The sequence below is a fragment of the Corylus avellana genome, chromosome ca4, assembly GCF_901000735.1.
Source record: "Corylus avellana chromosome ca4, CavTom2PMs-1.0".
Taxonomy (NCBI): Eukaryota; Viridiplantae; Streptophyta; class Magnoliopsida; order Fagales; family Betulaceae; genus Corylus; species Corylus avellana.
This window is the reverse complement of record NC_081544.1, coordinates 13836746-13862368: the sequence shown is the minus strand read 5'-3', so window position 1 is coordinate 13862368 and position 25623 is coordinate 13836746. Positions and strand designations below refer to the sequence as shown.

General features: G+C 41.0%; 1 protein-coding gene across 1 annotated transcript in view; it reads left to right on the top strand.

Moving 5' to 3' along the window:
- LOC132177347 (uncharacterized) overlaps positions 1 to 25471 on the top strand; it is a 31503-nt gene extending 6032 nt beyond the window's left edge. The window contains exons 5-7 of the mRNA XM_059589617.1: positions 24324 to 24453; positions 24995 to 25171; positions 25269 to 25471. Coding sequence (XP_059445600.1) covers positions 24324 to 24453; positions 24995 to 25171; positions 25269 to 25427 — 466 coding nt within the window. The 3' untranslated portion in view covers positions 25428 to 25471. The remainder of the gene's footprint in view (positions 1 to 24323; positions 24454 to 24994; positions 25172 to 25268) is intronic.
- Positions 25472 to 25623: the final 152 nt, after the last annotated feature.

Genomic DNA, 25623 nt, shown 5'->3' with positions numbered 1-25623 from the left:
TCTTTTCCTTCACTGTGAGATTGCTCGTTCTTTATGGCAGGCCATCTTCAATCGTTTTGGGTTGTCTTGGGTCATGCCTAGCAAGGTGGCGGGCTTGTTTGCTTGTTGGTGGGAGCGAGGTCGCTCTAGGAGTGTTGTTGTTTGGAAAATGGTCACTCTATGCATTATGTGGTGCCTTTGGTTAGAAAGGAACGAGAGATGCTTTGAGGATTCTGTGAGATCATTGGAGGAACTCACGGCCTTCTTTTTCCATACGCTTTACACTTGGACAGCTGCTTGGCTCGCTCTTATAGTTATTAGCTATCTTGATTTCCTTGTTCTTTTCTCTTCTTCTGGCTAGTCGTTTCCCTTGTATACCCCCTGTGTACTAGGGTTGCGCCCCTCTGCGCTTTTGATATATAAACATTACTTATCAAAAAAAAGTCTTTATTCTTTTAGTAAGGCAGAGTCAAGTCTTTAGATATGCTGCCCCCCTCCTCGTTTTCCCTTTATCTCTATTCTTTTGTTGCATTTGCTTTGCCTTTTGTTATTGTCAATAGGTTTGCATGGAAAAAGTTAGAGAAGAAGAGGAGGCTTGTATATATTGTGTTACGTAGCCAACCTCAAACATATTATTATATAAGCCGAAATGACAAAGACTAAAATACCCTCAAACCCTAATACATTCTTCTAACACTCCCTCTCAAGCTGGAGCATATATATCATGTAGACCCAGCTTGGAACAAATAAACTCTTTTTTTTTTTTTGATAGGTAAATTTGTATATATCAAAAACCCAAAAGGGCGCAACACGATTATATAGGGAGTATAAAAAGAGTGCGTCTAAACACCCAATAAAAACCCTAAGCTCCCAAAGAGCACCCACATGGAACCCAAAATGATCCACCCAAGAACCCCCGAAATCAAAACACCCTACACAAGAAACACCCTACACAAAGGCTAACCCACAGAACCCAACGACTCACATAATCACCCCACATCCCTAACCCTACTAGAGCCACCGCCCCTAGCCTCAAAGTTATCGGAGCATTTCAAATTCTTGAGCTCCCTTTTTCCCATGACCTTAAGACTTTGAGCTCCCTCCTCATCGATGGCGATCAAAAGACTTTCCTCATTCCCATCACAAGATTTCATCGCAAACTTCGTCACGCACTTCACCCCCAGCAGCATCTTTTTCTTATGTAGCTGTTTAGCTTCCTTATCCTTCGCTCTCCGTGTATACCCAAAAGTAGACTGTTTATCTATCAAAACTTTGGCAGGTGCAGGAGGAAAAGAGAAAACCAGAGGAACAATACCATCACCGGAGGAACAGTAGCCACCACCGGAGGAACAGAAGCCTCATCCCTCATCCTGCACTGAAGCCTCGCCGGAAAAGTAGAAACAACCGCAGGAATCGCCGGAGGAAAAGAGAATTGATTCACAGGCGAAACAGAAGCCACCGAAGAAACAGTAGCCACCATCGTAGGAGCAGTAGTGTCATCCCTCAAACTGCGCCAAAGCCTCGCCGGAGAAACATAAACTGCCACAGGAGTTGCCGGGGAAGTTTTCCGTCCAAAATCCCCAATTTGAACATTCTCAGCAAACCTAGGACACTCCTGCGAAGGCTTATCCGAGTGCAACAAAAACCCATCGCTGAACTTATCGGCATCGTCAAGAAGCTCCGACAATTCCAGCGAATCGGGATCCAAAATGGGGCCGCAAACGGGAATTTGAACCACAGCCGACCCGGAATTATGCCCATCATAACCCAAAAAACCAACCCTAATCCGCTTACCTTTGGGCTTCTCACCCAGCCCGTGAAGGATCCGGTCCAACTTATCGCAAAAAAACCCTAATCGCCTCATCGACTTGTTCCTTCTACGCTTAGCTGCCTCCGCCACCGGAGACGAGAAGCTTTGCTCAATCAAGGGATGAGCTTTCTCCATTTCGTAACAATCCATCGCGAATCGCATTTCCACTCCAGCGTTCCCCATCTCGAAACAGCTCGCCACCGGGAACAAGTCAATCTCTTGCAACGAACGAAGCTGAGCCCCAACAATGTCCGCCACCTCGCAGGAAGAAGAGCGCAACGCTTCGGCGAAAGACCGTCCATCTTTTATCCCTGGAGAGGAACTCACAGAATTCGAACACCCTGGAGAACTCACCTGCACAGCCAGCAACGAACGCAGCTCAACCACGAACCTCCGCCATCCCTGCCCAGAACGGGCCTCTAGGATCTAGAGGATACCTTTCCGTTCGTCCTCCAAATAGGCAACCACCTCCAGGAATGTCCCAGCTTTGTTACTACCCCCGCTCATCGACAAAGACTTCCCTTCCTCGCTAAATTTTTTGATGAAATCTTCTTTCACCTGAGACTGAGATGCCTCTTCTACTGTAGCTGCCAACCAGGAAGCACTTCGCTGACCCACCAGAATAAGCCCTACAAAACCCTTCCTTCTTTCCTCCAAACGAAGCTTCGAAGCCTTCGTCGAGAAGAAGGTTTTAGCTCCCACCGAAAACCGTCGCTCCATCCTAATCTACACAGATTTTGTAAACATATCAGCTAACTGGTCTCCAGACTTCACGAATGTTGTAGATATATCTCCATTGAGTATTTTGTCTTGGACATAATGACAATCGACCTCAATATGTTTAGTCCTCTCATGAAACACTGGGTTAGATGCAATATGTATAGCAACCTGGTTATCAGAAGATAACGAGATATGAGTAGGAGCTGAGAAACCAATCTCCTGAAGAAAGTGTTGTAACCATGTCAATTCAGTAGCTGTATGAACCATTGCCCTGTACTCTGCTTCAGCACTAGATCTTGCCACCACTGTCTATTTCTTACTCGTCCAAGTTACAAGATTAACGCCAAAGAATGTGCAATATCCTGTAATAGACCGTCTATTTGAAGGAGAACCTGCCCAATCTGCATGAGTAAAACCTTCGACCCTAAGATGTCCATTCGATCTATACAATATCCTTAGACCAGGTTGTCTCTTCAAATACTGAATAATGCGAGTAACAGCTTCCCAATGTGAAACCTGAGGAGCCTCTAAGAACTGACTGACAACACTAACTGCATATGAAATATCCGTCCTGGTGATAGTAAGATAGTTCAACTTCCCAACTAGACGACGGTACCTGCCAGGATCTTCAAATAATTCACCTTCATCCTTCAGTAATTTCTTATTTGGATCCATTGGAACATCAACAGGTCGAGAGCCCAAAAGACCTATTTCTTCTAATAAATCAAGTGCATACTTTCTCTGAGATAAGTTGATACCTGTTCGAGATCTAGCAACTTCAATACCTAGAAAATATCGAAGTTTGCCCAAATCCTTTTTATGAAATTGTTCTTGTAGAAATTGCTTTAATCGGGCAATGCCTTGTGAATCATCTCCAGTAATAACGATATCATCTACATATACCACAAGTGAAATATTGAATGATCCGTCTGACATCTCTGAAGACCAAACTTCAATACCGCTTCAGAGAACTTTCCAAACCAAGCTTGCGGTGATTGCTTGAGACCATACAATGCCTTTCTTAATTTGCAAACACAGCCCTGAGACTCCCCCTAAGCCAGAAACCCAGGTGGTTGCTCCATATAAACTTCCTCACACAAGTCGCCATGTAAGAAGACATTTTTGACATCCAATTGAAACAATGGCCAATCAAGATTAGTAGCCAAGGAAATAAGAACACGAACAGAAGAAATTTTAGGTACTGGAGAAAAAGTGTCATCGTAATCAATACCATATGTCTGTGTATAACCCTTAGCAACCAGCCGAGCTTTCAACCGTTTAGCCGACCCATCAGGATGAAATTTAACTGTGTAGACCCATTTGCAACCTACAGTCTTCTTATTAGGTGGTAAGGGAACCAGCTCCCACGTTCCATTATGATGCAAGGCCTTCATTTTCAATTCCATAGCTTGTCTCCGACTAAAGTTAGATAATGCAGCCTGCACTGTCTTTGGAATGGAAATACTAGAGAGATGGGAAACAAAACAAGACAATGAAGGAGATAAAGAACTAGTGGATACAAATTGACTGATAGGATGTTGGGTAGTGCAACAACGTTTACCTTTCCATATTGCAATAGGCAAGTGGTCGGATGGAGGTGGGAGCACCGGATCTGTAGACGATAAGGATGATGGTGGTGGAGCATGAGCAGATGGTCGAGGTTGATGCTGATAAACCTGGAGTGGAGCATGTGAGTGGGGAAGCAAGGGAAGGGGGATAGGCAGTGGAAGAGACGCGGCATCAGGTGCAAGGGAAGAGTCGCTCAAAGAAGTAATAGCAGGAAAATAGGGGTGAGACTCATCAAAGGTAACATCAGCGCACGTGAAGTAGCATCGAAGGGCCTGACTATAGCAGCGGTAGCCCTTCTGGGTTGTGGAATACCCAAGAAAGACACATTTAGTAGCACGAGGGTCAAGCTTATCAAAACCAGGGCCCAAATTATGAATATAGCAAACACACCCAAAAACCTTCAGTGGCAAGGAGAACGGGGATGAAGAAGGATATAAAAGAGAATGAGGAGAGGCCCCTTCTAAGACCAAGGAGGGCACTAAATAACAAGCAGTGAGAACAACCTTAGTCCATAAATGTTTGGGAACATGCATATGAGACAAGAGACAATGTGCGACATCCAATAAATGACGATTTTTGCATTCAGCCACACCATTTTGTTGTGGAGTGAGCACATGAGGTTTGATGGATAATGCCTTTATCAGACAAATAAGAGGCAAAAGAATGAGACGTATATTCTTTAGCATTATCCGAACGCAAGATATGAATTTTCTGAGCAAATTGAGTCCTAATCATAATGCAAAACATTTGGAAAATAGAAAATAACTCGGAATGATTTTTCATTAAAAATAATCATGTTATACGGGAAAAATATCCACAAAAGTAACAAAATAGGGGAATTTATTGGACACTGTAGTAATGGGACCCCATACATTAGAATGAACCAACTCAAAAGGACTAGAAACTCTAGGAACAACTCGTGATGGAAATGAGGCACGATGAGGCTCACTAAGCTGACAAGCTTCGCAAGACACAGACAATTGATGACGAAGACTCGGGACTTGATGCTTCAATGTAGAGAGGGAAGGATGACCAAGGCGACAATGCCACTGAAGAGTGGAGGCTGACTACTGCAAAGCACGAGAGGGAGGTGTAGGTGCTAGATCCAGATAATATAATCCATCGACTTCATGCCCCATACCAATCATCCTTCTCATCTTGAGATCCTGACAAATACACAAAGAAGGGTAAAAACTTACGAAACAATTAAGGGCTTTTGTAATTTTACTAATAGATAACAAATTAAAAGGAAAACCAGGAACATGTAGAACAGACAACAACTCAATATCAGGACTCAGATGGGTAGTGCCTAAGCCGACCACTTTGGAGAGGGAACCATTAGCTAGGATGACACTTTTAGGGGTAGCAACATGATGATAATTAGAGAGGGAAGTAGACGAACCAGTCATATGGTCATTGGCGCCAGAATCGAAAACCCACGGGTCGCTAGTGGAGGATAAAAGACAGTGAGATTTAGTACTTGACTGAGCAAGAGTAGCAGTGGAAGAGGTAGAAACCCGCTTATGGGCTAAGAACTTACCATACTCATCTTTCGGAATGGAGATCAGATCATTCTCGAAATGTGAGCTCTAGCTAACAAGTGGTCTAGATGGGGCTGGAGAATCATTGTGAGAAGTAACTTGATTGGCAAACCCAGATGGTGTGTCATGTCAATCGCAACAAAAATCCACAGAATGATTAGTACGACCACAATGAGTGCATTTGCAAGGCCCACGACCTCTAAAGTGACCACCACCCCAATAATTGCGTCCACCACGAAAACCACGACCACCACGACCGCCATGTCCCCCACGGGAAGTGCCATAACTACCACGGACAGCAATAAAAGCAGCATGATCCACCATAAAAGCAGCATGATCACCATGACGTTCTATGCTCAACAGAGAATCATGATCAGTAATAGTTGCATGCTAAGCCGAGAGAAAACCTCAGAGAGCAATGGGAGGTCGGAACCACCCAAAATCTGCACACGAACAGACTCATACTCAGGTTTCAAGCTGAGAAGGAACCAAACCACATCCACATCTTGACGTTGCTTTTCCATTTTCTTCAAGTCAGTAGAGAGCAGTTGATACATGTCTCTTGCCTGACAAATGGCCATAACCTGATTGTAGTACTCATCGATAGTTTGGGTACCTTGCTCAAGCAAAGTATTGTTTACGCATCTCATAAATCCAAGTGATGCTTCCCAGTACCATAATACATATGCTCAAGATGATCCCAAATTGCTTTAGTAGTAGGAAGATAGAGACACGAGGATCCAATGTGAGGTTCAATACTATTCAACATAAGAGATATAATTTGTTTGTTGGCCTGGTCCGAAAGGCTCGTGGAGCTATTTTCTGGATTTGCCGGGAGTTTCCCTGATTGCAAATGAGAATATAGACCTTTCCCTCTCAAGTATACTTCCACAGATCGTGACCAATAACTATAATTTTTTCCATTTAGTTTCACGTGTCATAGGAGTAGGACCCATTGAAGCAGAAGTAATTAAATCTGGTTAGGAGCCATAATGTGGCGATAGTGCTGATCAATACCAAAAACAAACTACAAGATCCCACCAAAGAACGAAATACAACGTAGACAGAGGCAAAAAATCATAAAACAGCCTCAAATCGAAGCAACACCAGCCCTATAAAACTCAAACCAAGGCAGAACTGAAAGAAAAAGTCAAAAAACTAACCTGAACCGGTTGCAAAAGAGCCTGAACTGGGCTGAACAGGAAGTGAAATGGTCGGAATAGGGCTGAACCGACTCCAAAATGGCCTGAACCGGCTGCAAAATGGCCTAAACTGGAAGTGGAATGACCGGAACAGGGCTGAACCAGATGGAAAATGGCCTGAACTGGCTGCAAAATGGACTGAAACGTGGTGAATTGTACTGACCTGGGAAGAACCGGTCTAACCCAAACCACAGATAGCCTTATCCCGATTTCAAGTTGGGATATCCTTATCTCGAATAGAGAACAGCGTACACCAGTAACCAAACACCCATCGTCTTCTCCACAAAGTCATTGGAAGGTTGCCGGCGACACCCAGACTGCTCCGACTTTGACGAATAGATTTGCCATGGATCACAAACCCCGTCTCCGGCCACCACAAAGCATATCAGTCGCCACAGACCAAACTGACCTACTACACCAACCAACCACCAACGATGATGACGTGTACTTAAAACCCCAGCAGTCACGAGTGCAATTCCGCTGGTTAAACCAAGTTTGCCAACAATCACGAATCCAGATCCTACCATGGGGATGATGGCGAGATCACTCCATTGACGACGGTGAACTCGGTGCCATCTCCTTCCATGGGCATGAAAGCCCAAAAACTCCTTCGATCAGTAGTAGGAGGAATGGGGTGAGAGAGAAAGGAAAGATAAAAGGAAAAAAAAAAAATGAACGGAGATAAATATCACTATCAAGCAATGGTATAAATCCTAGGCTTTGATACCATGTCAATAGGGTTGCATGGAAAAAATTAGAGAAGAAGAGGAGGCTTGTATATATTGTGTTACGTAGCCAACCTCAAACATATTATTTTATAAGCTAAAATAATTATGACAAAGACTAAAATACCCTTAAACCCTAATACATTCTTCTAACAGTTATAAAAAAAAAAAAAAAGAGCTTCGGTTTTGATCAATGGATCTTCTTTCGGATTCTTTGGTAGTTCAAGGGGAGTGAGGCAAGGAGACCCTCTTTCTCCTTTCTTGTTTGTTCTAGTCATGGAGGCGTTTAGTAGGATGATCAATGCCTCGATACACAGCGGTCTCATTTCTGGTTTTTCTGTGGGAAGAAGAGAGTCGAATCGGGTTATTGTCTCTCACCTTCTATTTGCTGATGACACTTTGGTTTTTTGTGGGGCAGATCCTAATCAAGTTAGAAACATTGGTGCTTTACTTGTTTGCTTTGAAGCCGTTTCTGGGTTAAAGGTGAATCTGGCTAAATCTGTGTTGGTCCTTGTTGGTAGTATGAATAATACTGGCACTCTGGCTGGTATTCTTGGCTGCGGTTCTACTTCTTTGCCTTTGAAGTACTTGGGTCTCCCTTTGGGGGCCCCGTTTAAGGTCAAGGCCAGTTGGGAGGACTTGTTGGAGAAGCATGCTAGAAGGTTGGCTCCTTGGAAACGCTTGTATTTGTCTAAGGGGGGAGAGGATTACTCTCATCAAGAGCACCTTATCCAATCTTCCCACTTATTTCTTGTCTCTTTTACCTATTCCGGCTTCCGTGGCGAAGCGTATGAAGAAGATTCAACGTGATTTCTTATGGGGTGGGATCAATGATGAGTTTAAGTTTCATCTGGTTAGTTGGAATAAGGTATGCTCTCCGATTTCTGAGGGAGGTTTAGGGATCCGGAATATGCGCATGATGAATAAAGCTTTGTTGGGGAAATGGTTGTGGAGATTTGCTCATGAGAAAGAGGCATGGTGGAGAAAGATTTTGGTGGCAAAGTATGGTGTGGTATGCGGTGGTTGGCGTTCTAGGGTTCCCAGGGGTTCGCATGGGGTGGGATTATGGAAGTATATTAGTAGGGGGTGGAGGTCGTTTCATTGTCACATTAGATTGGTCCCTGGATTTGGGTCCAATATCAGGTTTTGTGAGGATATCTAGTGTGGTGACATGTCTCTCAAGGATGCTTTTCTTGGTCTTTTCAATATTGCCACCAACAAGGAAGCGCCTATTGCGGATAATAGGGAGTGTACAAATGGCTCTGTGCAGTGGAATGTTTCCTTCATCCGTAGGGTTCATGATTGGGAAGTGGAGATCTTGGCCTCTTTTTACACTCTTGTATTTGCACTTGATGTGTGGGGTAGGGGATGATCGGATGTGGTGGATCTCTTCTCGCAAAGGTAATTTTGAGGTTAGATCTTTTTACAGGATCCTTGCTTCTAAAGATCCCTCTCCTTTCCCTTGGAAGAGTTTATGGCGCACCAAGGCCCCTTCGAAAGTGGCTTTTTTTGCTTGAACGGCTGTGCTTGGGAAGACTTTAACCTTGGATAATGTTCGGAAGAGAGGTATTGTTGTGATAAATCGTTGTTGCATGTGTGAATCGGATGGGGAGTCAGTTGACCATCTCTTTCTTCATTGTGGGGTTGCGCGTATCTTGTGGAATGCTGTTTTCTCTCGGTTTGGTTTGTGTTGGGTGATGCCTGGCAGTGTTAGGGGGTTGTATGATTCTTGGTGGGCGGGTGGCAAAGCTCGCAGTGCTGTTGTGTGGAAGATGGTTCCTCTTTTGTCTTATGTGGTGGTGCATCTGGATTGAGAGAAATGCTAGGTGTTTTGAGGACTCGTCTAGGAATATTGAGGATCTTACACACTTTTTTTTGTACACCCTATTCACTTGGACTGTTGGTTGGCTAGCGCCCTTAGTGATTAGTTTCCCTGATTTCTTTTTTATGTTTTCTTCTTCTTTTTCTCCCTCTTAGTCGCTCTCTTGTATACTCCCTGTGTACTAGGGTTGCGCCCCTCTGCGCTTTGATAATGCATCTTTACTTATCAAAAAAAAAAAAAAAAACAGTTATAAAAGAACAAACCCTTGAAATCATATTTCTCAAGTCCTTAGAACAATAAATCATGCTCTTGCTCTTACCCAATTTAAACCCTTTTATTTCTATATTGTCCCTAGATAATTTATTTATGAAACCGAAAATAATTTCATGGAATGTGCGAGGTATGAATGAGCTCGAGAAAAGAATGAAGATTAGGGGGTTGTTAAGAGAAAAAAAAGGATGATATTGTATGCTCGCAAGAGACAAAAATGGAGGTTAGCAGTAGGGAGGTGGTTCATAGTGTGTGGGGGTGTTTTCATGTTGATTGGCTGCATTTGGTGGGCATAAGGAGGTATATGTGTGAGACATACAGAGTGGTTGAGAAGATGGAGTGTGTTGGGAGATTTGTGGTAGCTTGTGCTTTAAAAGTGTTACAGAAAGTTTGAATGGGCCTTGGCGGGTGTTTGGGCCAAATGATGATGTGGAAAGAGGGTCTATGGAATGAGCTGGCTAGTTTAATAACCTTGTGGGAGATGCTGTGGTCTATTTGTTTTGGGGTGGATTTTAATTTCGGTACCCATGTGAAAGAGTAGGTGACTCTAGGCATACACAAGCAATGGCAGAATTTTCTGAATTTATTTTTGAGTAGGATCTTATGGATATTCCGATGGTAGGGGGGAGTTTCACTTTGTCTAATCGCCGTACATGGTCCAGAATTGATAGATTTTTGCTCTCTATAGAGTGGGAGGAATATTTTCCTGATGTATCTTAAAGACGGCTTCCTCGATTACTATTTGACCACTTTTCGCTGTTGTTGGATTGTGGAGTGGAGAGGCGGGGTAGTAGGCCTTTTAGATTTGAAAATATGTCGTTGCATGCATAGGGTTTTGTGGAGCCGGTTAAGAAGTGGGGATCTTATAACTATGAGAGCTTCTCCAGCAATGGTTGTTAGTTTAGCTAGTGAAAAAGTACAACTCACTACTTTAGCTACTGCTTTTTCACTACACACTCCAACAGATCTTCTATTTTACACTTTACTTTCTTTTAAATATTATTTCTCAGTTTTTTTTTTATTATTTTTTTTTGCCAGCAGCACTCAGTCAAAGGGAAAACAAACGTAAGAAAGATCATTCAAAAATAAGAAAGACAAGCACCGCAAGATAAGAATTCTATGAAACAAAAGAAGCATTCATATATTTATCTTTGAAAGATAACTCATTAATTCATTCAGACATAAAAAAAAAAACATGAAATCAAAAAAAAAAAAAAAAAACTCATTGAAGTTTTAACTCATTCACTTAGACAAAAAGCATTCAAAACCAATGTCAAACCCAGAAGCAGATTAAACCAACGTCAAACCTAAAACATCAACATGAAACCTCAATTCACCACAATATCTATATACACACACACTCACAGTCAAGCCAATTTAACTAAAAAAATTCTCAAATTTCTACAGAAAATTAAACAAAATTCAGCAAAGCTTCAAAACCCAAATCTAGTAAAACCCATGAAATCTGATTTCAACCTTTTGAACCAAAATTTCGTAAAACCCATCATCTTGATCAACCCTTTGAACCAAAATTTCCTAAAACCCATCATCTTTGTTAACCCGTTATGTTTTAGAGACAGGTTTTGAGGAAAAAAAAATTTTGGTGCTGAGAATGTGTTTTCGGTGATAAGAGAGAAGAAGAGAAAGTGGGAGAGAAAGAGAAGTAAGAAAAAAATTTTGGGTGCTAGAATGTGTTTCGTGGAGATGAACCAGAGAACTTTCAGAATAAGAAAATGGAAGAGTTGGAAATCATATTATATTACTAACAGGTGCTATAGCCTACAGTGAGCTTTCAAATATGAAAGTTTATTGTAGCACTAGCAGGGAAAAGTTCTATTTTGCAAGCACTGCTATAGCAAGAAAAAGTGAAAATAGCTAAATTTAACTAAAAAACTAGTTTACAAGCATTGGTGGAGATGCTCTGAGTGTAAGTCGAGTTATGTGTTAGCTCAAAAGTTGAAGGCACTAAAAGTAGATCTGGAAAAAATGGAATGGGGAGGTATTTGGGCATGTTAGGAAGTGGAAGGAGATGGAGGAGGGTATTGGGGAGATGGATCTAATTGCAGAGGGGAGTACTCTAGAAACTTGGATAGGAGCCTTTTACCTTGAAGAAGTGAGTTGGAGGCAGAAATCAAGGGCTTTGTGGTTGAAAGAGGGTGACAACAATACAAAGTTCTTCCATCATTTGGCAAACTCACCCAGGCGTAATAATTTGATTGTATCCTTAGTGGTGGATGGGAACATGACTGATGAGCCGGCAGTTATACAGGATCACATTGTGAACTTCTATAAGAAATTGTATTGTGAAGAGCATCAATGGCGACCAAAGATAGATGAGCAATCATTCAATTCTATTGATGAAGGGGAGTGATTGTGGATGGAAAGAGAGTTTGAGGAATATAAATATGAAGTGTGGGCGGTGGTGAGAAATTTAAAGGGTTCTATAAGAAATTGTATTGTGAAGAGCATCAATGGCGACCAAAGATAGATGAGCAATCATTCAATTCTATTGATGAAGGGGAGTGATTGTGGATGGAAAGAGAGTTTGAGGAATATAAATATGAAGTGTGGGCGGTGGTGAGGAATTTAAAGGGAGACAAGGTACCCGACCTGATGGATTTTCTATGGCTTTCTTCCAAAAGTGTTGGGTGGTGTTAAAGGATGACATTATGATGGCGTTTAAGGAGTTTCATATTTGTGGAAAATTTGAGAAGAGTTTTAATGCTACGTTTGTTTTGCTTATTCCAAAGAGAGCAGGGGCAATGGAGATTAAGGACTTTCGTCCTATCAGTTTAGTAGGTGGGTTGTACAAAATTATTTTGCAGGTTCTGGCTAATCGGTTGAAAACAGTGTTGGGAAAGATTGTATCACATTCTCAGAATGCTTTCATAAAGGGTCGACAAATCCTAGATTATGTTTTAATGGCAAATGAATGTCTAGATAGTAGGATTCGTTCTGGGGATCCAGGTATCATTTGTAAACTGGATTTGCAGAAGGCATATGATCATTATTTTTTTTTATAAGTAATATAGATTATCGAAAGCGCGAGGGGCGCAACCTAAGTACATAGGATGTATACAAAAGAACCCCTACTAAATAGAAAAGGAAGTACATAACTCTAAGAATTCGGAAAATGTATACACATACGAATGAGACCAAGTGTTTTTTTTGATAAGTAAAAGTCAATGTAATAAAAGCGCAAGGGGCGCAACCCATGTATACACGAAGTATACAAAAGAGCCCACTACACAAGCTTTAAACTGAAAAGGACGCACAGAGATCTATAAATTCCGTAAGTGTTGAAGCTTGCGAAGAATACCCCAAAACCCTCCATGAGAAAAGTGTTTGGAGCACCCTTTTCTTCAATTCTATAGTTTCCATTTCACGATCCTCGAAGCTCCGCGCATTCCTTTTTCTCCATAAGGACCTCATTACACACAAAGGGGCAATCCTCCAAAGGTGCATGACCGTCCGCTTTCCCCTTTGCCCTCTCCAACTTCCCAAGCATTCCTTCAAACTCCCTAGCATCACCCACGCTATACCAAATAGCTGGAGAATCATATTCCATACCTCTACAGCAGCTTCACAATGCACTAAAAGGTGATCAATAGATTCGCCACTCTTCTTGCATATACAGCACTATTTCGTCACAATGATGTTCTTCTTTCGTAGGTTGTCCAATGTTAAAATTTTTTCCATAACCGCCGTCCATACGAAAAAAGCCACTCGCGGAGGAGCTTTACTCTTCCAAATAAGCTTCCACGGGCATCCACCGGGGTTGAATTGATCTTCACCTTGTAGAAAGACTTCACCTCAATGATTTTCCTCTTCAAGGGAATCCAACTAATTTTATCTACCCCACCATGCCTTACCTGTTGGGAATACAGCATTTCGAAAAATCTCAAGACCTCCTCCAGTTCCCAATCATGAACAGGCCGAATAAACCTTACATTCCAATAAATAGCACCATTTACCAACTCCATATCCTCCTCTACCCATGCCTCCTTTCCACATTCAATATTGAACAAGGCGGGAAACAAATTCTGCAGTGATACCTCCCCACGCTACACATCCTGCCAAAACAAAACTCGAGCTCGTTTCCTACCTCGAAACGCACATGTTGCTTAAACTCATCCCACCCCCTTCGGATACTTTTCCACAGTCCCGCCCCATACGACCGTCCTACCTCCTTGGAACACCAATCGCCCCTCATCACCTCATATTTAATCTCCACTAATTTCCTCCACGACGAATCTCTTTCATGTGCAAATCTCCACAACCATTTACCCAATAAAGCTCAATTAAATTGTATCAAATTCTTTACCCCAAATCCCCCCGCCTCCATAGGCATGCAGATTTTGGACCAATTTACCAGTGGAACTTGAACTCGTCACCATCACCTCCCCACAGAAAATCTCTTTGTATTTTTTCGATCCGCTTCGCCACAGTCACTGGAATTTGAAACAGCGACAAGTAGTATGTGGGTATGCTAGATAGCGTACTCTTGATCAACGTTCGTCTCCCCCCCTTGGATAAATACATACGCTTCCACCCTGCTAACTTCACCTCCATCTTCTCTATGACCTTATTCCATATAGAGGGGTCCTTATTATGAGCCCCCAAAGGCAGCCTCAAATATATAAACGGCATCAAATCCACTTCACACCCAAGTATACTTGCCAATCCTTCTACATCTTCCACCTCACTTATAGGAGCAATCACAGACTTTGATAAATTTATTTTCAGCCCCGAAACCGCTTCAAAACACAACATACACCTCAAGTTCCGAAGTTGTTCCACCTTTGGCTCGCAAAAGATAATAATATCATCAACAAATAGTAAGTGTGACATTTCCATTACCTCATCAAGCCACGAACCCACCGAGAAACCAGCCATAAGCTCTCTCTTCGCCATTGCCTTCATCATCCTACTAAATGCCTCCATTACCAACACAAATAAAAGAGGGGACAAATGATCCCCTTGTCTCACTCCCCGAGAACTACCAAAAAAATCTGCCGGTGTTCCATTAATGAGCACGGAAAATCGGACAGTAGAGACACAATGATGAATCCAACCTCTCCACCTTTCCCCGAACCCACATCTCTCCAACATGTATAATAAAAAGTCCCAGTTGACATGATCATAAGCCTTCTCCAAATCCAACTTGCAAATAAGACCCAGTTCCCTAGCTCAAATTTGGCTATCAAATGAGACCAAGTTACTCTCCATGAAAACAAAACAGAGTATTTAACGCCAACTTCTTCAACTCAAGCACGCTGCTCTCATGATTCTCAAAGCTTTGTGCATTCCGTTCTCGCCATAGACACCACATCACACACAATGTAATCATTCTCCATATGTGCAAAGCAAGCCAATTGCCCAACTGTCCCCTCCAACTCCCCAAGGAATCACTCCCCTTTAGCAGCAGAACCCAATCAACACCAAAGAGTTGAAGAAACACGTTCCATAGCTCAGTTGCAACCTCACAATGCAGGAATAAATGGTCAATGGACTACTCTCCACATTGTTTACACATGTAACACCACTCCATCACCATAATATTCCTCTTCAGTAGATTATCCAAAGTTAGGATTTTTCCAAAAGCCGCTGTCCACACAAAAAAGCCACTCTTGGGGGAGCCTTCACCTTCCAAATACTCTTCCAAGGACCAAACGCCAGTGCAGGAGAAGAGAGAATCTAATAGTAAGACTTCACTTCAAAAATATTCCTTTTTGAAGGAACCCAACAAATTTTATCCTTACCTTCATATCTAATTTTTTTGGAATGCAACAATTCAAAAAAGTGCGAGACAACATCAATTTCTCAATCGTGCAAAGCGCGAATAAACAGAACATTCTAACGAATAAAATCATTCAGGATCTCCATATTCTCCTCCACCCATGCATCCTTGTTACATGCAATATTATACAATTCGGGGAATAAAATCTTTAATGAACGTTCCCCACACCACACATCATGCCAAAATAACACTTTAGAACCATCTGCTATATCATACCGCACATGATGCAGACCTTCTAATGCATTTCCACACTCTCCACTCCATAAGTTCCCCCTACCTCCTTAGAACACCAATCATCCATTTGACTATCATATTTAACTTTCACTAATTTCCTCCACAAAACATCTTGTTTTGTCGCATACCTCCACAACCACTTACCCAACAATGCACGATTAAATTGAATCAAATTTTGCACCCCTAACCCCCTAACTTCATCGGCGTATAAACCTTCGACCAATTCACCAAATGAAACTTAAATTCATCACCAATTCCTCCCCATAGGAAATCTCTCTGAATTTTTTCTATTCGATTTGCCACTTCCACTGGAATAGGGAAGCGAGAGAAAATAGGTGGGTAAATTTGAGGGAGTGCTTTTGATCAATGTTAACCTGCCTCCCTTTGATAGATACAACTTCTTCCAACCCGCCAATTTATTCTCCATTTTCTCAATAATGTTACACTAGATGTTGGACGCCTTATAATGTGCACCCAAAGGAAGACCCAAATACTTAATTGGCAATGAAGTCACCCCACAACCAAGAATTCTAACCAGCCCTTCCACATCATCTACCTCTCCTACTGGAACAACATCAGATTTTGACAAATTTATCTTCAACCCCGAAACCACTTCAAAACAAAGCAACAAACATCTTAAATTACAAAATTGTTTTACATTAGGCTCACAGAAGATTACTGTATCATCTGCAAATAACAAATGTGATACTACCATTGCCTCTTGATTTCTCAAACCCAAATTGGGAGTTACTTATTTATATGCTTGAGAGATGTGGCTTTGGGGAAAGATGGTGAGGTTGGATAAATCATTGCATATCCATAGTTTGTTTCTCTATTCTTATGAATGGATCGCCTACGGGGTTCTTTAGTAGCTATTGGGGAGTGCGACAAGGGGATCCTTTATCTCCTTTATTATATGTGGTATTGATGGAGGCTTTCAGTAGGATGATGATTGCTACGGTGGAGAGAGGGCTTATGTTTGGGTTTTCAGTGGGTTCGCAAAATCAAGAGAAAATGATAGTATCACATTTGTTATTTGCATATGACACGTTAATTTTCTGTGAACCTAGTGTAGAACAATTTTGCAATTTGAGATGCTTGTTGCTTTGTTATGAAGCGGTATCGGGGTTAAAAATAAATATGTCAAAGTTTGATATTGTTCCAGTAGGGGATGTGGAAGGGCTGTCTAGAGTTCTTGGGTGTGGGGTGGCTTCGTTGCTGATTGCATACTTGGGTCTTCCATTGGGTGCTCATTATAAGGCTTCCAATATCTGGAGTAACATTATTGAGAAAATGGAGAATTAAGTAGCGGGTTGGAAGAAATTGTATTTATCAAAGGGTGGCAGGTTAACATTGATTAAAAGAACTCTCCAAAATTTACCCACATAATTTCTATCACTCTTCCCTATTCCAGTGGGAGTGGCTAATTGACGAGAAAAATTCCAAAAAGATTTATTGTGGGGAGGTATTGGTGATGAGTTTAAGTTTCATCTGGTGAAGTGGTCAAAGGTATGCACTCCAATGAATGCAGGGGGGGTTATGGGTGAGAAATTTGACTCAGTTTAATCGTGCTTTGTTGGGTAAATGGTTGTGAAGGTATGCTACCGAACGTGATGCTTTGTGGAGAAAGTGGAAGTTAAATATGATAGTCAAAGGGGTGACTGGTGTTCCATGAGGTAGGGGGACCATATGGAGTGGGAGTGTGGAAATGTATTATGAGGGGGTGGGATGGTTTTGCGTGTCATGTGCGTTATGAGGTAGGAAATGGCTTTGAAGTGTTATTTAGCATGATGTGTGGTTTGGGGAATTACCATTGAAGATCCTATGTCTAGAGTTATACAATATTGTCTGTGATAAGGATGCGTGGGTGGATGACAATGTTAGGGAAGATTCTTACCTTTGACAATCTTAGAAAGAGGCATCTTATTGTGATCAGTAGATGTTGCTTATACAAGGCGGATTGGGAGATTGTTGATCATCTACTTCTTCACTGTGAGATAGCTGGTACTTTATGGCATACTATCTTGAGTTGTTTTGGGCAGTCTTAGGTCATGCCTAGTAGTGTGGCGGATTTGTTCGCTTGTTGGTGGTCGTTCTCGGAGTGCTATTGTGTGGAAGAGGGTTCCTCTTTGCCTCATGTGGTGCTTATGGAGAGAAAGAAATGCAAGATGCTTTGAGGACTCTAAGAGATCCTTGGAGGAGCTAATGTCCTACTTCTTTACTCTTTTCACTTGGACAGCGGCTTGGTTAGCTCCGTTAGTGATTAGATATTCTAAATTTGTTGTTCTTTTTTCTTCTCCTAATTAGGCGTTCTCTTATATACTTAACGTAAAAAAAAGGATGCGTGGGTGGAGGAGAATATAGATATTCCGAATGGTATCATTCATTGAAATGTTTTGTTTATTTGCCCTGCGCATTATTGGGAAGTGGATGTGGTCTCGCGATTTTTTGAATTGTTGTATTCCTAAAACATTAGATACGGAGGTGAGGATAAAATTTGTTGGGTTCCATCAAAAAGGAAAACATTTGAAGTGAAGTCTTTCTACCGGGTACTGTCCACTCTTGGAGTTAAGGCCCCTCCAAGAGTGGCTTTCTTTGTATGGACGACGGCTCTAGGAAAAATCTTAAGATTGGACAATTTACGGAAAAGGAATATTATGGTGATGGGGTGGTGTTGCATATGTAAGCATTGTGGAGAGTCAATCGACCAATTATTCCTACATTGTGAGGTTGCAACTGAGATATGGAGCGCATTTCTTCAGCTTTTTGGTGTTGATTGGGTTATGCCGTGTAGGGTGAGTGACTATTTGGGAAGTTGGGGGGACAATTGGGTCATGGTCTTGCTTTGCACATATGGAGGATGATTCCATTGTGTGTGATGTAGTGTCTTTGGCAAGAGCAGAATGCACAAAGTTTTGATGCTTGTGAGAATCGCTTGCTCGAGTTGAAGAAGTTGGTGTTACACTTTATTTTCATGGAGAGTGACATGGCATATTTTGCCTGTTTCTACTTTTTCTGAATTTTTAGTGTTGTGCTTCTTTCTTTACTTAGTAAGGGTTTTCTTGTATACTTCTTGTGTACATGAGTTGCACCCTTCTGCGCATTTTGTTAGTATACATTATTTATCAAAAAAATAAATAAATAAAATTGTAGTCCCTAGCTTTTATAGGCACTAAATAACTCATCAAAAAGCAGCCCTAAAATCTTGAATCTATTTGTTAGTGTTTTAGCCTTTCCTGACAAGATCCTTTATTGAAAAATAGTCAAAATAAAGCCATAATCTCCTTATCTACTCTCTTAAAGCCTAAAAACGCAAGTTTGTAAACCTTGGTCCAATATATAAGCATATGTCGGCAGGTTTGCACATATGTCCTAGGTCAGTTTTGGTACAATAATCGAAAATACAGATCCTGCAATATTCTTACTGGAAATTTCTTTCATGTCAATCATTCAATATGTTTTTTTCCATTATCATTATTCCAAACCAAGGGATTTCATCTATAGGAAACATGGATCAGTCTTGGCTGGCATATGGGAAGATATATGCAATGTTGGACAAACTGTGTTGTATCCTAGTGGAGACTTCAACCAAGAAACTCCAGAGCAAAATGTATATCCTCTTGTTCAACCCCATCATGGATAACAAAAAGAAAAAAAAAATTCTAGTTAATTGCCGAGATGGGGTATTGGACAAACCACATAGAAGGGGCCAATGGTGAATAGTATAACTAGTTGTTAGTTTTATGGTTTGTAAATTTTGTTAGCTTACACTATTGTGTTATATATATATATATAAGCGTAGAGGGGCACAGCCCTAGTACATAAGATGTATATAAAGAAAAGCGTCACTAAAGGCAAAGAGAGGAACATAAAGACAAAAATTGAGACATGGTGGAAAACTGAGGTACTTTGAAAGCGTCAGCCCAATGGAACAAGGTTTGAATTAACGGCTTTTTGAGCTCTTCCATCGACCTTTCTTGATCTTCAAAACATTTTACATTCCGCTCTTGCCAAATACTCCACATTAGACAGTAGTGCGATTTGCCACACCTCCTTTGCTGAACTGTTACCTCGCTGACCGCGCCAACAAGCTAACAAATCTGCCACCCCTCTAGACATGACCCATGTGACATCAAAAAGAGAAAATAACACACTCCATAAAGCTCGTGCCAGTTCACAATGAAGGAGAAGATGGTTAACAGACTCGCCACTCTGCTTATGCATACAACACTATTCTACCACAATGATACTTCTTTTACGTAAATTATCCAAAGTCAAAATCTTTCCAAGAGTCACCGTCCACACAGAAACTGACTCTCAATGAAACTTTTAGTTTCCGTATACTCCTCCACGGGAAATAGGAAGCTAACACATCTATCCCCGAAGAAGAAAGCATGCGAAAAAAAGACCTTACCTCAAAGATATTGATGTTGCTCCCCCACCCTCATTGGCACATCCTGACATTATTTCTATTAGTTGGTTGTTCCCGGCAATGACATCATACTAGGTTCTCGTTTTTGGTTTCTGGGGCTAAGGCTGTGGGTGAATGGCCCCTGAAAGTGGATGCATCGAGAGAGCTCCTCCTTGCACTGGCAAGACAGATCTTCATTTGGTGTGGGCAACCTCCTTGGAAGGATTTCGCGCTGGAACAAGTATGTTTTCCTGTTGTGGTGAAGAGGATCATTTTTCTATGAAATTGGTTTTTCACCCAGGCGAAGAGGCTAGGGATAGTGAGCCTTTGACTATCCATTCCCATGCTGTAATTGAAGGACCGGTGTTGCCTGAATTTGTTTCTTCAAATTGGGTGGTTTAGAAAGTGAAAAGCTTTTGTCACATTGTGGGGCTGTTTTGTAAGAGATTTGAGGATAGGTTAATGGCTTTGTTCGCTACCATTGAAGCAAGTTGACACCAAAATGGTCCGGCCAGTTCTCCTAGTTCCCTTTCTAAGCTAGCTAACAGAGGGTGCTGTGAACTAAAGAGATTAGCTTGTTCCATCAATTATGACCTTAAGGGAGGCCACTCGAGCCGAGGTAAAGGCAAGTGGAGGGGTTCTACTAGTTATTAATGGAGCCTAAGATTCTGTCCTAGAATGTGAGAGGGCTGAATGAGAGGGGATAAAAGGCTGAGGATATGGAGTCTTCTTAGGATTTGGAAGGTGGATATTGTTTGTTTTCAAGAAACTAAATTGGAGTTTGTTTCTAGGGCTGTGGTGCGCAGTATATTGGGTTGTCAACATGTGGATTGGTGTTATTTGGGATTGAGAAGGGCTTCCAGAGGGGTTTTGTTGATGTGAGAGAGGAGAGTGGTGAAAAAGATTGAGCAACGTGTGGGCATTTTTAGTTGCTTGCTCATTTACAAGTGTCAATAATTTTGAGTGGGCTTTTGCGAGTGTTTAAGGTAACCCAAGTTACCCAAGTAAAGGGGCTAACAAAGGCTCAAAATGGGAGAATGCTCATGCAAAGTTAGGCATTAAGCAATTTGTCCAAGGGAAAAAAAAAAAGCATTAAGCAATTTTTTAGGGCAACACAGATTTAAGCAACCCATGATAAGACAGCCTTGGTAGATGAACAATCTGATATGTTTTCTAAAGATACCTCATTGTCTCATCCTCATCTTCTGATGAATACAAAGGTGGAACATCCTTGCAATTTAACTAAGAATATTTTATACTGGTTTTAGGTCACTCATGGTGAACATTCATGCTTTACATAGAAGAGTAAAGTTATATTGACAATTTTTATTTAATAGGTTTTTTAAAATGGAGGGTTCTATATATGTGCTCTTACAAGTAGTGTAAAATGGGAGTGACCGATTGTCATATTTAGAGCATGTCTGGGTTGCCTTCTGACATTAAAATTGTCAATTGACAATTTTGGTACATAGATTGATGCTAGCCCTAAACATGCTTAGAAAGAAAGAAATATATCCATCCTATTGAGTTAGATTTGGTTTGCAATTCAAAATTTGTTCTCTAGTGAATTTCTTCACTAATGTTTTTGTCCATTTTATAAATTTTTTTGTTACCTTTTTTATTTGACCATTATATCTGATAGCATTTTAAACTCAGTTTTTCATGGTAGAAGTTAAGGTGGGGCATTGTAACTCCAATGAGGAAGTGTGACATGTCTTTGGATTGGTTGACGGATAGTGAAGAGGACGAGAATACTTCCTTGGCGCTTTTGGAGGCCTTTGAGCAGGATTATCATTGGGTTGTTGAAGTAGCTTGCCCTAAGTCTAAGGGTAAGAGGGAACTGTTAAACTTTTTTTTTTTGATAAGTAATATGTATTATTAAACGCGTAGAGGGACGCAACTCAAGTACACAAAAAGTATATAAAGTAACCCCTATTGACTAGAAAAAGAATTACTAAGCTCTAAAAAATCAAAAAATGTAGACACATGCGAGTGAGACCAAGTCATGCTCCATGAACACAGAGTATTGAGTGCCAACTTTTTCAACTCGAACACGCCACTCTCACGATCCTCATAGCTGTGTGCATTCCTTGACACCACATCACACACAATGGGATCAGCCTCCATATGTGCAACACAAGCCGATTACCTAACTGTCCCCTCCAACTCCCCAAGCAATCACTCACCTTTCACGGCATAACCCAATTAACACCAAAAAGATGGAAGAGCATATTCCATAACTCATGTCCACCTTCACAATGCAGGAGCAAATGGTCGGTTGATTCGCCACATTGTTTACACATGTAGCATCACTCCATCACCATAATATTCCTCTTCTATAAATTATCCAAAGTGAGTATTTTCCTTAGAGCCATTGTCCACACAAAAAAAGCCACTCTCATAGGAGCTTTCACCTTCCAAATAATCTTCCAAGGACCAAACACCGGTGCCGGAGTAGAGAGAGTATGATAATAAGATTTCACTTCAAAAGTATTCCTTTTGGACGGACTCCAACAAATTTTATCATCACCTCCATATCTAATTTTTTGGGAATATCACACTTCAAAAAAGCTCGAGACTACATCAAGTTCCCAATCATGCACAAGTCGAATAAACATGACATTCCACTGAAGAAGATCATTCAGGGTCTCCAGATACTCCACCCATGCATTCTTGTTGCAGGCAATATTAAACAATTCTGGAAATACAAATTTCAGAGGCCATTCCCCCACACCACACACCATGCCAAAATAATACTTTAGAACCATCTCCCATATCATACCGCACATGATGCGCGAAGCCCTCCCACCCCGTTTGAATACATTTCCACACTCCCACTCCATACGATCCTCCTACCTCCTTAGAGCACCAAAGAGGGAACTGTTAAACTTAAAGAGTTCCATTAACTATGGCGATGCTATTTCCTCCTCCCTACGCGGGAAAGGCAAGGCTCACATCGTGTAATGTTGTGTATTCCCTAAGGGTTCTAGGTTTTGAGGGTTATCGGTGGGTTTGTTGGATTCCTTTTGTGGACTTAGTTTTTTTTTTTTTTTGGTGTATGGATGTTTGGGGTTTCTGGTATTGTTGGGTTTTCCCGGGTGCTTTCTCTTGTTGATTTATGTTTTTCCTACTTTTTGTGTCCTTTCGTATACTTCCTGTATTCTTGGGGGCACTTACACTTTTTATAAAACTTCTTTGACTACCTATCAAAAGAAACTCTAATGAGGAAATGCGTTAACTGTCAAGGGAGAGGAAACCTTTTTTTAATTCCCTATTGATGCAAGAATGCTCAGAAGTGAGGATTTAAGTCATTGAAGTGTGTGAGTCATAGTGAATTCGGAAATATTATAGGCCTAGAAGTTAGGAAAATTCAAAGAATAAAAAAAATTGCAAAATAGCCCGTAAAATTCAAAGATAAATGGTGAAAAACTCATCTTCTAATTGCTTAGAAGTATTTGTCACTAGTGGCTTCTCACTCAATCGCTGGTCAACTTGGCATTTTTCATTTATTAAGCATTATCTCACTCATGTTGACCACAATTGGTCTTATTTTACTGAACTTAGAACTACCTTTTGCTTTAGTTATTATTATTTATTTTGATAACCAGGATACCATGAGTGGCTAGATTCCCAAGACACTGTTGAAAGTGCCCCGTCCACGTGGGCCAAGTAAAGTTCGGGCTTTGCTTGTAAGCGTGGCCCCAAAGAATTATTTGCACTCAAGAGGGGTCGAACCTTAGGCTAAGTGACTTACCCACTTGATTTTTCATGAGGCACCAAGGCTAAGTGACTTACCCACTCGAACCAACTCCATGGAATTTTATTATTATTGCAAGTAGTTTCCATCCAAGTGTATGCCTCAGCTCAGGGAAGCACCAAAGTGCAGTAGGCATGCCCAACATAGTCCTTTTATGTACATATTGCACCCATAACTCAACTGCTCATAATCTAATTTAAAAAATGCATTGATGCATTTTTGGATCACCTCACCTCACCTCAAATATGTGCCTGAAAAATCCAGTTCTATTGATAGAAAGACGAGGAATGTCGTTTTATATTCCAAAGGTTTAATTTTCATGTACTTCTAGGTACTCATTATATTGATGCCCCAGATTAGATTTTTGCTAGAGCGATCAACTAGTATATGATTAAATTCTTATTTTCTGATTTTTATTTTTGTGTTGGTCGTGATCTTACCTGTTGCCTTTGATAATGCTAAAAATGTATTTCTTTGGGGCAGTTGGTGTCATCGCATTTTTCCTATACAAGCAACCTGTAGTTTGAATGAGAAGGAACTGCAAACAGTTGTGTCAAAGCTTGTTCTGCAGTTCATGAATGATAAACAGCGCGAAACTGTGCGTCCTGCAAAGGTAAAGTTTAACCTATTATCAGTGCAATTGCCATATTCATTATACAGCAAATTATCATGAGAAGTCAATGTGAAACATGGCTATTTATCAGCTTAATTCAAAGAAACTAGTAGGCAGTAGCCATCCTTCGCAATTATTAGCTTATTCTAAGGTCTGGACTCTTTTTTTGGTCATCTTTCAGACTATTTCCATCTTTCTAGACGTTGTACTGGGGTGGAAGAAAGTAAAAGGGTTTTTGATTATAGATAGGATAAAGTAGTATCGAGAAAGCAAGTTGCAGTTTGTGGTCAGTTTTACCTTTTAGATTCATTTATGTTTTTTTGGGTTATATTCACTTTTTCCAGGATATTCAGTGATCACAACATGTTGTATTTACCTGGCTGATGCCATTTTGCTAGATGTGTTTGGAAATGCTGAGATACATAATGCCAGATGAAATCCGCTCCTGGAATTTGTTTAGATGTTCTATTACGCCATGGTTTTTATAAAAGTATGAGCAGCCAATACTTTCTTCACATGAATTTAAATTTGAACCTTGTAGTTTGCAGTTGGTTATAACAGAAGAGGAATTGAGGAGACACAGATGAAGATTTTGAAAGATAAACCAAATGGCTCTAATGCATTTGCCTTGTTGGACCGCAACAAATGCTTTGCCGTTGTGGCTGCTGCAGTAAAAAATGCTGCATCAGATTCAGTTGTAGACCTCAAATCTCCGGAGGTAAACCAGCTATTATCATTTCTCACTTGTTCACAAACATTTCACTTTATCCTGAGATATTTAGGCTTATAACATCTTTATCACTAAATATACACAGTTTTCCGTTCTTGTTGAGCTGCTGCCACTTTCCGGAGTACCCAATGGATCGTTAGTGGTTTCTGTCTCGGTTCTTCCGCAAAATCTTGTTAATACCAAGCCACGCCTGTGTGTCAGGGCTCTGCTTACTGATACCAAAGCCAGGGATGGAAGGCATTAGGAAGGATTGTGTGGCTTAGAATACTTTTCTTTTTTACTACGTAGGGTCAAAATTAAAACTAGTCTCAAAATTATGGAATCAGTAAGTTTGATATTATTGAATCAGTTTGTTTGTTGAGAAGATGAAAAGAAAAAAAAAAAAAAAAAAGAAAGAAAGAAAAGCATTTTGAGTCTTTCAGAGTTAATTTTTGTTGCTT